The sequence below is a fragment of the Gastrolobium bilobum genome, unplaced genomic scaffold (assembly GCF_033153095.1).
Source record: "Gastrolobium bilobum isolate Gb01-03AN ecotype WA unplaced genomic scaffold, APGP_CSIRO_Gbil_v1 utg25886, whole genome shotgun sequence".
NCBI classification, from domain to species: Eukaryota; Viridiplantae; Streptophyta; class Magnoliopsida; order Fabales; family Fabaceae; genus Gastrolobium; species Gastrolobium bilobum.
In genome coordinates, this window is record NW_026896007.1 from 62,472 (window position 1) to 74,603 (window position 12,132).

At 31.2% G+C, this 12,132-nt stretch overlaps 1 protein-coding gene across 3 annotated transcripts; it reads right to left on the reverse strand.

Annotated features, from left to right (window-relative positions):
- Positions 1-5,409, reverse strand: LOC133297253 (glucomannan 4-beta-mannosyltransferase 2-like). 3 transcript variants are annotated; one of them, XM_061496368.1, is made up of 10 exons: positions 5,080-5,353; positions 4,795-4,893; positions 4,109-4,361; positions 2,402-2,512; positions 2,109-2,245; positions 1,820-1,933; positions 1,470-1,669; positions 1,237-1,372; positions 1,151-1,200; positions 1-540 (listed from the first exon to the last, which is right to left on the reverse strand). In XM_061496368.1, exons 1-10 carry the CDS (start codon positions 5,257-5,259, stop codon positions 387-389), a joined length of 1,434 nt encoding a protein of 477 aa, XP_061352352.1. In that variant the 5' UTR covers positions 5,260-5,353; the 3' UTR covers positions 1-386. The 3 variants fall into 3 exon arrangements, with proteins under 3 accessions (XP_061352352.1, XP_061352351.1, XP_061352350.1); XM_061496367.1 differs by lacking the exon at positions 1,151-1,200 and having other exon boundaries at positions 1-577; positions 1,212-1,372; positions 5,080-5,409; XM_061496366.1 differs by having other exon boundaries at positions 1,151-1,372; positions 5,080-5,409.
- Between the last annotated feature and the right edge of the window lie 6,723 nt (positions 5,410-12,132).

Below are 12,132 nucleotides of genomic sequence, written 5' to 3' on the forward strand. Positions count from 1 at the left end.
CGAAATATATAACTGTAAAAATCTTGCAAAACAATCTATGCAAACAAAACCACACTGTCTACTTGTTGTTGTCTAAGGATCTAATTTAAGCACTTTTTGGGTAGATCTTCTTGGATGTCCTTAAGCCTGTGCAATGCAACTCTAATAATCACAGCGCTCTGCCTGTGATTTGTATCTTCTTGATTGATGAAAATGAAAATTTAGAAAGAACTTCTCCTTTCCAAAGTGAAAATGATCTGCTCTAAGTAGCTGAGAATTTGGTATAGCGCTTTGTTGCTTGAAGAAATTCAGCACCCCCTTCATGTGTTTAGTAGAGGAGAAACTAGAAAAATATGGGCACAACACTAATGAAACTTAAGTAACAGGAGATGTTGGCTCAACAAGCTTTACACGATGGTTCCCACATAGCCAAATCCTACAATTAAGAAGGTTATGGTCTGAAGGAAGAGGTACACAAAGTAGTTGTTTTTCCCATGCACAAAATCATAGCATCCACAGAGGAATAGGAAGGCCGCAAATCCCAGCTCCAATAAATTAAGTCTGTTCATGTTCAAACAAGAAGGAAAAGAAAACATACAAATTAGCCCAAAAAAATTGGATGAAGGATTTTTTTGATCCCACCAGAGAAAACAGATATTGATGGTTATTATAGGCCTAATATGAGACAATTTGAGACCTCTACGTACATATGATACTTCAAAATGAGGTAATCAAGTATGATTTGGCTAAGGCATAAAGTATATTCCATATATTTTGAGTTCATTCTATAATAATTTTAATTTGGGTTTTCTAAAATCTTCTGTCATGTGCATGTGGCAGAAACGTTTTGATTAGGGAAGCACGCTATTTGCAAAAGGAATTACAATGAATTTCGAAGAAATGTTCACCTACTAAGAGAATCTTAACTGACACGATGAAGAATAACTAAAATTTAGTCACAAGGAGCCACCAAATAGTCATAGAGCCACATGTTATTTCATACGCAATCATTAAATTATTGGCCACACAATCTAGAACCTGTCTCCATAATGCCAATGTGTATGAGTGACAATAATCACAATCGAGATGTAGAACTTGAAACTATAATGCCAAATATGCATCCAATTATTTCTTTTGGAAAAAAAAAAAAAAAAAAAAAAAAAAAACTGACCTTTCAAGAAATTTGGATCGAGTTTTTTTCGGGGTTTTGACATTACTCTTCTTGGCAGCATCTGCTGATTTATTCTTATTGTTGACAGAGTCACCAAGTTTTTCAGTTACAACCCATTCATTGACCCTTCCATATTCTAGCAGACCTATAAGGGTTGCTTTTGTACGGTGTAAAGACATCACATTCTCAAAAAGGATCCAGTAGAACAAAAGGTGAATGGACCTGCCAAAGTTCCATACAGCTTTTAGAACAAATTAATAGACTAAGCCTAAGATATAATGTGGCAAGTAAAAGAAAAAAAAGAGAGAGCAAATAAGACCTTGGTGTTCCTACTGAATTGAGAATGGTGATGATGGAAGGAATATAAACAGCTCCCCATATTGGAACATGAACCTCAGGGACCAAAATTGTAAGGGGAAGTACCACACAGTAGAAGAAGAAGGTGATCATGTGAGCTATGATTTTACGAACAAAGAAGAAGCTGTATATAACGTACACTTTCTTCCAAAAATTCACTTTCTGCATAAATGAGCACAAAATAAAAGAAAAAAAAACATGAGAACCTATGTGGAAATATGAACAACTTTCTTGTTCTTTGTTTTTGTTTGGTTCTTCATTCTTAATTAACATTGTCCCTTTCCCCTCTCATAAATGACACAAAAGACTAACCTTATTCCTTACTATCTCCATCACCATTTTTCGGAAAAGATTAGCAGGACCACAAGACCATCGGTGCTGTTGGTATCTGAAGGCTCTCAAAGTACTTGGAAGCTCACTTTTTGCCTATATAACGTTGTTGTTTGCCAATTAAATTTTTTTTTTTTTAAAAAAAAAAAACCACAATTACTATAAAAGAGAAATTTACAATAAGCAGAACAGAATCATCATATGATTCATATCCCCCTTTATTGCATGCAAAATATAATTAACTTGGGAAGTATATAGAAAGAACATTAACCTGTAGGTCTCCAAGGTACAAAAACTTCCATCCCCTAAGACTAGCACGAACAGCAAGGTCCATATCTTCCACTGTTGTTCTGTCTTTCCACCCTCCTGCTTCATTGATAGCAGCTATTCTCCAAACACCAGCTGTCCCTGCATTCATGTTCCGGAACAGCAACTTTCTTAATAATAATGTTCATTAAGTACTTAAACCTATGCTATTGACTATGTAACACTGTCTTATTATTATCTTGTAGGTATGGTGACGCAGCACAACATGTTTGGAAGTGTATAAAATAACTGAATTACCGTTGAAACCAAAGAAAGCATGAGTGGCTGACCCAACTTCTTGCTCTACTGTGAAATGGTAATCCAGAGACATCTCTTGCATTCTTGTCAACAAACATTCATTCGAATTCACTGTCACAAAACCCACCATTCCCATTGTGAGTATAACACATTACTGAATTTGTTATTAGCAATTGATTTATCATTCTCTTTTGTATCATTTAAAGGTCAAAATGAATAAATGAGAAGGAATATATGTAGAAACTAAACAGAAAAAAGAAAAACAAAGCAAGTAAACAACTCAGTGGCACAAAGTTTTTGACTTTTTCCTAAGCTAAGTACAAATCCAAGGACAAATGACACAATGCCAATGCCATTATAGTGGCAAACCAGAGGTACAATAAAGAAAAAGTCAGCTGTGGCCCCACATACACACACACACATGACACATCATTAGTTTATTTTATTTTTTTAATGTTAGGAAAAATAATATAATATGGAAATGAAAGCTTAATTTAAATTATTTAAATAAACTAACAGTAACTCTTATACAATATATAACCAATATTATGACTCAATTAAAGAATCAATAAAAAAAAAACCCACCTAACTCAATTTGTTAGGAAGTTAATAGAAGAGAAGAGAAGAGAAGGGATATATAGGTGAAGTGTCGGCAAGGAAGGGTAAGGTCCACCATTAAGCACATGGAAGTACCTGCACTGTTATTATTATTATTTTTATCTAAACCCAGAAAAAATACTGCAAAACCACGTGGGAAGTGGGAACTTTGTAGTTTGGACGGATTCCAAAAAAGACGAATTTGCCCCGCTACTATTTTCTCTCCCAAACAGTTACTACACGTTAATGGCATATCCATCACAAGATGCAAGAGGATCCAGAGCCGACAGTTCTACTTCTACTCATTTAATTCGAAAATAATATATATATATATATATATATATATATATATATATATGGGGTAGGATATTCTTACACCGGTGTAAGAGTTAGAAGTTTTACACTCAATCTTGACCATTGATCCACTTGTATCCAATGGCTCACGTTACTAAATTTTTTGAACCTTTAGATATAAGTGATATCAACAAACAAGATTGAGAGTGTAACTTTACATTACAAATACCATCATTCATTTTTAGCATTTTAACTATAGCTTCAAGCAAAATGTAGAAGCACAAAACAATAATTATCAGAGACACCCACTTAAGAATATTATATTTTGTATGTTCGCATAATGCAATGAATGGCGATTCTTCTTTCCAATCTTTCACTTTTTATATTTTTTTTCTCCTCTAAATGGGACCATGACCGTGAAGGAAACAAGCTTAACGAGGATGGCTGGGCCTGGCTTGTTAGTGGTCCCCACCCGTGATTGAAGGGGCATGTTTTCATGGACCCTTCCCCCTTTTCGGGTTAGCCCGGGTCAAACAAGACAAAGGGGAAAGTGAAAGTCCACTCTACACCGAGACTAAGCATTGAAAAATCAAAATCAAAATCAAAATAACACTACAAACGACTTTTTTTTTTTATCAAAATAAAAAAAGGAAAACTAGAAAATGAGATGCCACCGACACTACGAATCTAGTAACTCAGTAAAAAAAAAAAGTTGGTGTCTTAAGTGAGGTCATAATGAGGGTCAAATAAAAAACAAGGCGAGTTCAGTGAAGTGAAATATGAAATAGTGAAAAAAAAAAAATTACTATGACTTACCAAATCTCCAGCGAGCTTGAACAAGAGCCATCTCAGGGTTGCATGCCAAGAAAGGAATGGCTCGCCTCAGAAAGTCTGGCTCTGGCCGAAAATCTGCATCAAAAATTGCTACATACTCGCAGTGTTTCACATAGCTACGTTTTAGACCTTCTTTCAGAGCACCTGCTTTGTAACCCGTTCTGTTTTCTCTGATTTGGTACGTTATGTTGATGCCTTTACTTGCCCATCTCTGGCATTCCGTCTCCACCATTTGCTGCAATGTAATTTTGGTCTTGCTTTTTAATCTCATTTAATTCATAAATTAACAACAACAAAAAAAGTACACTCATTTAAGAGGTCAGTTGATTCATCCAGCCAAACCCCAGATCATAAATGCATCAACTCTCCATGTGATTGAAGCTTAGAAAGTGTCAATTTTGGGATTTGGAAAGATGAATTTGATATGAGTTGTGAACTACACAATGCCATAAACTAAAAAAATAAATAACATAAAAATAGAACTCTTGGGACTTGAAATCATAACTGAATAAATGCTAATCTTAAAATTGCCTCATGTTAAAAGCTGAAGAAAGAAGCCTATATCAGAAAAGAGTTGGAAAAAAAAAAATGTAGAACACCCATTAGATAGCTCAACATTAAATTGAAAAAAAACCAAGACTTTATCAATGCCAAGATTTTTTTAGTACCTTAACGACAGGGTCAGTAGAATCATCGAGTACTTGGATCACAAGACGATCCGCAGGCCATGAAAGCCCACAAGCTGCTCCAATAGAGACCTTGTAAACCTGACCCAGAAACCAACCCAATCAAACCATAAGCACCAATTTCAAAATTTATCACTTTTTGCATATAAATCCATAAAGACAGAATCACCACGGGTAAAACAGTGCAATCAAAGAGCACAACCAAACAAAGAACAAAAAAAATTAAAAGACAGAGAGAGAAACAGTGAACAACAGAGAATCTTTCACCTCTTTTTCATTGAACATTGGAATTTGCACAAGAACAACAGGGAAATTGGAGCTTCCTAGTTCCACATCGTCTTGGATGGGCTCGTACTTGTAGCGCTGTTCAGGTTTCTTCCAGAAGAGCTTAACGAGGATGATAACGACACCCATGTAAAGCCTCTCCATGAAGAGCATAAGTGACATTGCTAAACAAATGTACACCGCAACATTCAGCAAAGGCACGATCAATGGCGCTTTGATCACATCCCAAACCAGCTTAATCTGTCCACCAACATCATAATTCACGTTCTGGATTGACTCTGGTATGAGAAACTTTGGTTGGGACTCATCCATTTTGGTAATTGGTCTATAGTCTCTCACCCAATTGAAACTAGCAGAGAAAAAATAGCTCGAAGTGAAAAAAAATTTAGGACAATGAGCTCAACTGGGTAAGATAAAGAGACCCAGAAAAATGTTGTTGATTTCAAAACTTGGGAATTTGTTTATTTTGCAGACTAAGAAGAAATGATACTTATAGTGCAGATCTCTCTCTTTTCACACATGGAAAAATAGCTACTTTCTATACTGTTAAGGCCACTTTTCTCACGGTAGAAACGAATACCTCTCTTTCTTTCTATCGTTGTGAGACTGACAGAGAGAGAGAGAGAGGGAGAGAGAGAGAGAGAGAAGAGGGAATATGAGAAGGGCAATAGATGCAGAGATAAAGGGTTTCTTTTATAGTCAGATTTTGGTGATACAATTTCTTTCATTTAATACGTTTTTATCATATTATTGATTGGTTGTTTTTCTCATTCCTCTTTCTTTGCTATTGCATTGAGTGTCCTTTCCGACATTAGAAAATGCTGTTTCTCTTAACTCAAGTAATCTGTTTCTGTAACTAAAGGTTGGTTTAATATTAGTGTACCCAAAAAAAAAAAAAAAAGTTGGTTTAATGTTAGTGTAACAAAAAAAAAAAAGTTTGTTTAATATTTAACCAGTGTTTTCTTTATCTTAATTCCTTGAATTCGAAAGGCGACACTTGATGATAAGATTGGTAGAGAAAAAAATATACATCCGCGAATATAAGAAAGTGAATTTTTTTGGGAATGTTTTCGAAGATGTTACTAAAAAGTTATTTGTTTATCTAAATATTTGAATATTGGGTTAATCTTATTGATATTATATTTGGTTATTTTTTTTTTGAAAAATTAATTCATATTTTTCATCGTCTGGAATCCTTGAAATACCACCACCCTCTTGATGATATTTTGATTCTAAAAATACACACAAAATGGAATCCAAAAAAAAATTCCGAGAAAATTTTCTTGAATATGCTATCAAACATGAGATTATAGAAAACCTACTATCATTTTGTCAAGCATCTAAAAATAATCCTCCTATCAAATATTCCCATTAGGGTTTTTTTTTTTTTTTAGCTTTTCAAGTTGAATATAATTTTACAAAAGCTTTTATAATAAAAAGAGTTTTTTTTTATAATGAAGAAAAAAGTCAAAAGCCAAAAATTCTTAAGATAAGTTTTTTTTAAATTGTATCAGCTTTTTTTTGAAATGTGTATTTTTTTTTAAATGAACAGTTTTGAAATAACTTTTAAGCTAAAAATTTTATATAATCACCAAATAATTTGTAGCTTTATTTTTAAAGTTTTTTTTTTAATTTTAGTTTAAAAATAACTTTTAACTTAAAAAAAAAGGTGTCAAATAGACTCTCAGTGGATATTAGAAGTGGATTCTTGAAATTGTCCAAAATAAAATTAATCTGAATTAAACTAAAATCTGATACCAAATTACTTTTTTGTTATATTGAATATGTTGTGTGAGTGGATAAGTGTCTTTTATTTGTGGGAATATAATAGTACAAGATGACTTCATTTTCATGTTGGAAATAAATTCAATTTATGGGTAAATAAATTTGTATTAGAAGTCATCAAATAAGGTTTACCAAATTAAAATGATTGACTCCAATTTATGAAAATTTATGAGATTGTTAATGTATCATCAAGTGTAGCTATGAAAGGTCAAAATATAACTGTTGATTTTATAATTGACTAAGTCAGTAGTTAAGAATTATTGCTCAAATAACAATTATATAAAAATAATTATGATTCCCAAGTTATAAAATATGTGTCATTTTTCAAGCTCTATCAGTAGAGTGAATGAGAGAAGGCTAAGAGGTTAAGAATTATTGCTCAAATAACAATTATATAAAAATAATAATTATTCCCTAGTTATAAAATATGTGTTTTTTTTCAAGCTCTATCATTAGAGTGAATGAGAGAAGGTTGAGAGGTTTTCTCTAAAGAGTACTTACAATATTAGGTTTGAAAGATCATCACTTCTTCAATCAGAAATCTCATCTTTAATTATGTGATGATTTTCACTATATATCTTAATGCCATATGTGTGTACATCAACAGTGCATACTTTAAATTTTCTACATAAATGTACAGAAAAAGGAGTAAAAATAGGCACTCATAGTATCAATGAATTAAAAGTCATACATAGGCAAGTAGTAAATATTAATAAACACCCCAATAATTATTTTTTTTAGTTGCATCTATTTATTTATTTATAATTCATTTTACTTTTTTCTCAACTAACTAATTATAGTATGCAAGCGTTGAAAATTGAACCTTGAACCTATGAATTAACAATTGTGACGTTACCACTAATTAAGTCATTGTAGAGTGTTGCTTGTTTTTTATTATATATTATTATATCAATTCAATTTAAACCATTCGATCATTAATTTACGGATTATAATATTAATTCTATTTATATATAGAATATAAATTTCCTAGCATAACTGCATGTACAGTTTGAGAGAATTTTTAATATATTTTCAAAATAATATTCTAGGAAATATTTTAATTGTTTGTGTTTAAATTAATTATACTTCTAAATCTGGAAACCTATTTAATAATATTGTAATATGGTTTTTATATTAAAATAATATAATACTACTAAAATACACAATAACTTATCATGGGTTGGTGAAGTTAACATAATTCTAACTGAAGGTATAAATGACAGCGTAACTTGTATAAGATAAAGATGCAACTCGCATTTAATATGAATTTTTTATTTGGTCTAACAATTAATATGAATTTATTGGAAGTAAAGATTCTTCCTTCTCTTTCATATTCTGTATATGGAATAATGGTGAAATAAGCAAATGAGTAATAACTGAACTTTTCAAATCCTATCTGTTTTATTGTTTTTATTAATGGAAGGACATCGCGGCCTGCCTATGTGCGATTTCACAGTACAGATGGCGGCAGCTGTCTGTGACAACGAATAATTAGATCAGTTCATTGTCTGCACCCTTGTTTTAGTCCTTTTTTTTTTACTTTTCATTATTATTATTTATTATTTATTATTTTTGGGAATTGTTTGAAGTTGAAATCTATTTTTCACAACCAAGCACGTGTACTAACTCCTAAGAAATTATTCCAGTTTAATTATTGGTATTGAGTGGGTATAAAATTATATTAAAAGTTTGTTAAGAAAAATTTTACTGCCTTGTATTCCTGTCCGGTTTTACCGGATTACTAGATCAATCGCCTGAGAAATTTTTTTTAAAATAAAAAACTATTTTTTTGTTTATCACTTTGATACTGATCTAGAATCCCTCCATTATTGTTGATGAATATTTCATATTTGGATGATGCCGAAGTATTATTGTCAAAAATTAATGTAAAGGTTTATGTTTTTATATTTTTATTGAAGTGATACGTGTTAAAATATATGTAAAAAAATTTCCCGGTAAAAATTTCATGTAAAAACATAAAAATGATAAAAATTTAAGTTTTTACATTTTTATTTAAAACAAAAAATTGAATCGGATCAACATTTACCTCGTGACCTGGTTTTATTTTATTTTTTCAAAAAAGAAATAAAACAAAAAAACCCTACTTTCATTTTCCGCAAATCAAATGCATAATATCTTTTTTCAGCTATCCGGAAAAAAATCCTTGGAGGAGGTCGTTGTATTTTCATTTAAGCATCGTTAAACTTTATTCTTTTGATGTTTTGAAATTTGGTTATATGAGTGGTTAAATTTTTTTTGTGTTTTTGGACTTATGTCTTATATAGTTATATGATTTATATCTTTTAAATATAAATTTATTTATTGAATTTTGAGTAATGATTTATGTGATTTTTTTTGACATATATATAGATATAATTTTATATTTTAACCTTAAGTAATAAATTTTTTATATTTTATATCATTTTACGATTTATATTTTACCATTCTCTTCCATTTGTAAGTAAAAATTCTATTTTGAAAACATTATTCAGAAGCAATTATGACTTCAAAGAGGATATTCTCTCTCTACCAAGTAAGTCTCTATAACTTCAGTTAAGTGCACTTACATGCGGAAATTATTTCTCTGGTTACTCTTTCTCTCTCCTCTTTCTTTCTCTCTCTCTTCTCTCTCATTTGTCTTCCTCTTTCTCTCACAAAAGGTGCATTGGTCCGGGCTCTCTACATGTTTGCTCGTTACATAGACTATATAGGAGTGGAGATTATTTTTTGTGAACCTGATGGTCCCTTAGTATAAATAAGAGAGTAAAATTAGAAAAGAGGAAAAATAACAAAGATAAAAAGAAAAAATAACAAAGATAAAAAAGGAAAGAAAAAATTAATAACGTGAAAGAGAGCACCAAAAAATTCATTGGCCCTGGACCATAGTAAATATTCCCATAGAAGTGCTATCTATCATTACACTTAATGTCCTACAGAAAATACGCCATTTAATTTATTTAGTTACTCTGCAAATACATTAAATTGATTATTTAAATACAACAATAATGTTTAATCATTTTTTTTTCATTTCAAATACATATTTTTATTATATGGTTGTTATATCTTTCCTTTCCAATACTTAGAAGTGCGAAGACAAACAAAAATATGGTAAAGGAAATTTTCTTTTTTATCCAGAAATCTCAATTTTTAAAATTATAATTTTTACATTTAGTTTACGATAATATCTTAAAATTAAATTTTTTAAAAAATTCAATTTCTCGATAAATCCCAAAAATTCCGCATACCAAACAGGCCCTTAGTCCAAACTCAAAGAGCCAATCTGTCGGTTTCAATGAACTGGAAAAATGAACGTACAAAAAAAATGTTTATAAAAATAGAGAAATTAGTTTGACATGTTGTAAAATTGATATTGTTTCTTCTTGCAACAAGGATTCGGTTCCGTATCCTTACATTTTGGTTTTGGATTCTGAGTTTTTTTTTTTTGGGTTTTATAAGAGTTATGTTGTAGTAAAAGTGATTGTGTAATGTTATAGAGATTCATTTTGCGTGCCGTAATTTTTTTTTCTTCAAAAAATGTAAACCCTACCAAATGTTGTGTGTGTAGGAAACTTTGTTGTGTCATATTAAATGACAAATACAAACTCACTTTTTTTTTAAGTGTAAGTCTCGTATTTAATATGTCTGTGCAGATCAAAAACACTTGTTATCTGTTACGACAAAAAATAAACCCATAAAAGTACGTAGAAGACGCAATCACTCCGCAAATAATGCCAGTCCACGATGCATTTTTCATGTAATTTGTATATTGTAATTAGTCAAAAGTAAAGTTTGTCATATATGATATATGAAGTATTAGAAGGTGCTTGATTTGATTTTTATCTTCCTTAACGGTTTTAATAAATGAGATTGCCCAACCCAGCATGTGAATGGGGGATCCTATCGCAATTGACTCCGTACTTGAGTGTAGAGACTTTGTGCTCTTATAAGTCACAAGTCATTGCACAAAAATGGGGGGAGAAAATCTCAAATTCTCAAAGGGAAGCTAAGGCTTGGAAAATGCATTTCCAATTTCCCTCCTATTTTAACGGTTAAATTTTCTTTCTTATTGTAATTTTCAAATATTTATAAAAAAATATAAATATAAATAGAATCGTTAGGAGCAGCAGATTATGTGATTAAGTAGTGGATAAACAAATGAAGACCTAGTTTTAATTGCTAATTAATTTTCTTATTCTCAATCAAGTTTTTTATAGGACAATTTTTTAAGCATTTTAATCATCAAAATATGCATCAATGTAGTCTACATGAAATAAATTTGAGAAGATTACCAAATAAAATAAAATAAATAAATTTGATATAAATTTTGGCCATAAAAGATTAATTTTATTTATAAATTTTATTTTCATGAAAAACATTATTAAAAAATAATATAACCCCAAAAATAAATCAAAATCACAATAAATGTGAAGAAAAAAATCACTTAACCAAAATGATGTCATTTTGAAATTGAGCTGAACTGGAATGAGAGCTAGGTTTGTATCCCTCAAAAGGTTAAGTATCTGAATGTATAAGTGCTCAAAGAGATAATGATATAAACCAAAGCTCTTGGAGAGTTACTGTAAGTGCAATCTCAGGAGGCTAAGAAAGAGATGAATGTATGTAGTGCTTCTTCAATGGGTATGGTATTAGATGATGTGTTCTTCTTCAAAGGGAGAATAACAATTTATATAGTGAGAATTTTTTTTGTTGATGAGAGAGAAAAAGAGATGAGCCAAAAATTCCTTAACCCAATCCTCACTATTATATTGAGCTGTGCAAGGATGAGAGAGATACTATACTTTAAGTTCCATATGCTTATAGTGGAGTGTCAAGGGACTGGACCAATGTTATTAAAATCGGCTCGGACCTGTCGGTTTGACCCAAAAAACGGTGAACCGGTCATAAACTCGGTCCGAGTAATGTGTTGGATTAGACATGCAAGCGACCCGTGATGAACTGGTAATAACCGGATTGACTCGATTGGGTGTGTAAAAACTCGGTGAACCGGTGGTTCGCTCACAACAGACAAAAGTCTCACGAATCCTGTAACGCTCGGCCGCTTGCAATAATTAATAACTATTGATAAACCCTTGGTTTACTATGTTTTTATGCTATATTCTACAAGAATTATATGGTAGATTACATGAAATCAAGGTGTTATATGATAAAATCATAAAAATTTGAAAATTGAGCTAATGTTTTGATATCTTGCTCATTTTGAAGGTAAATTCACAAGATTTGGTGCTAAGA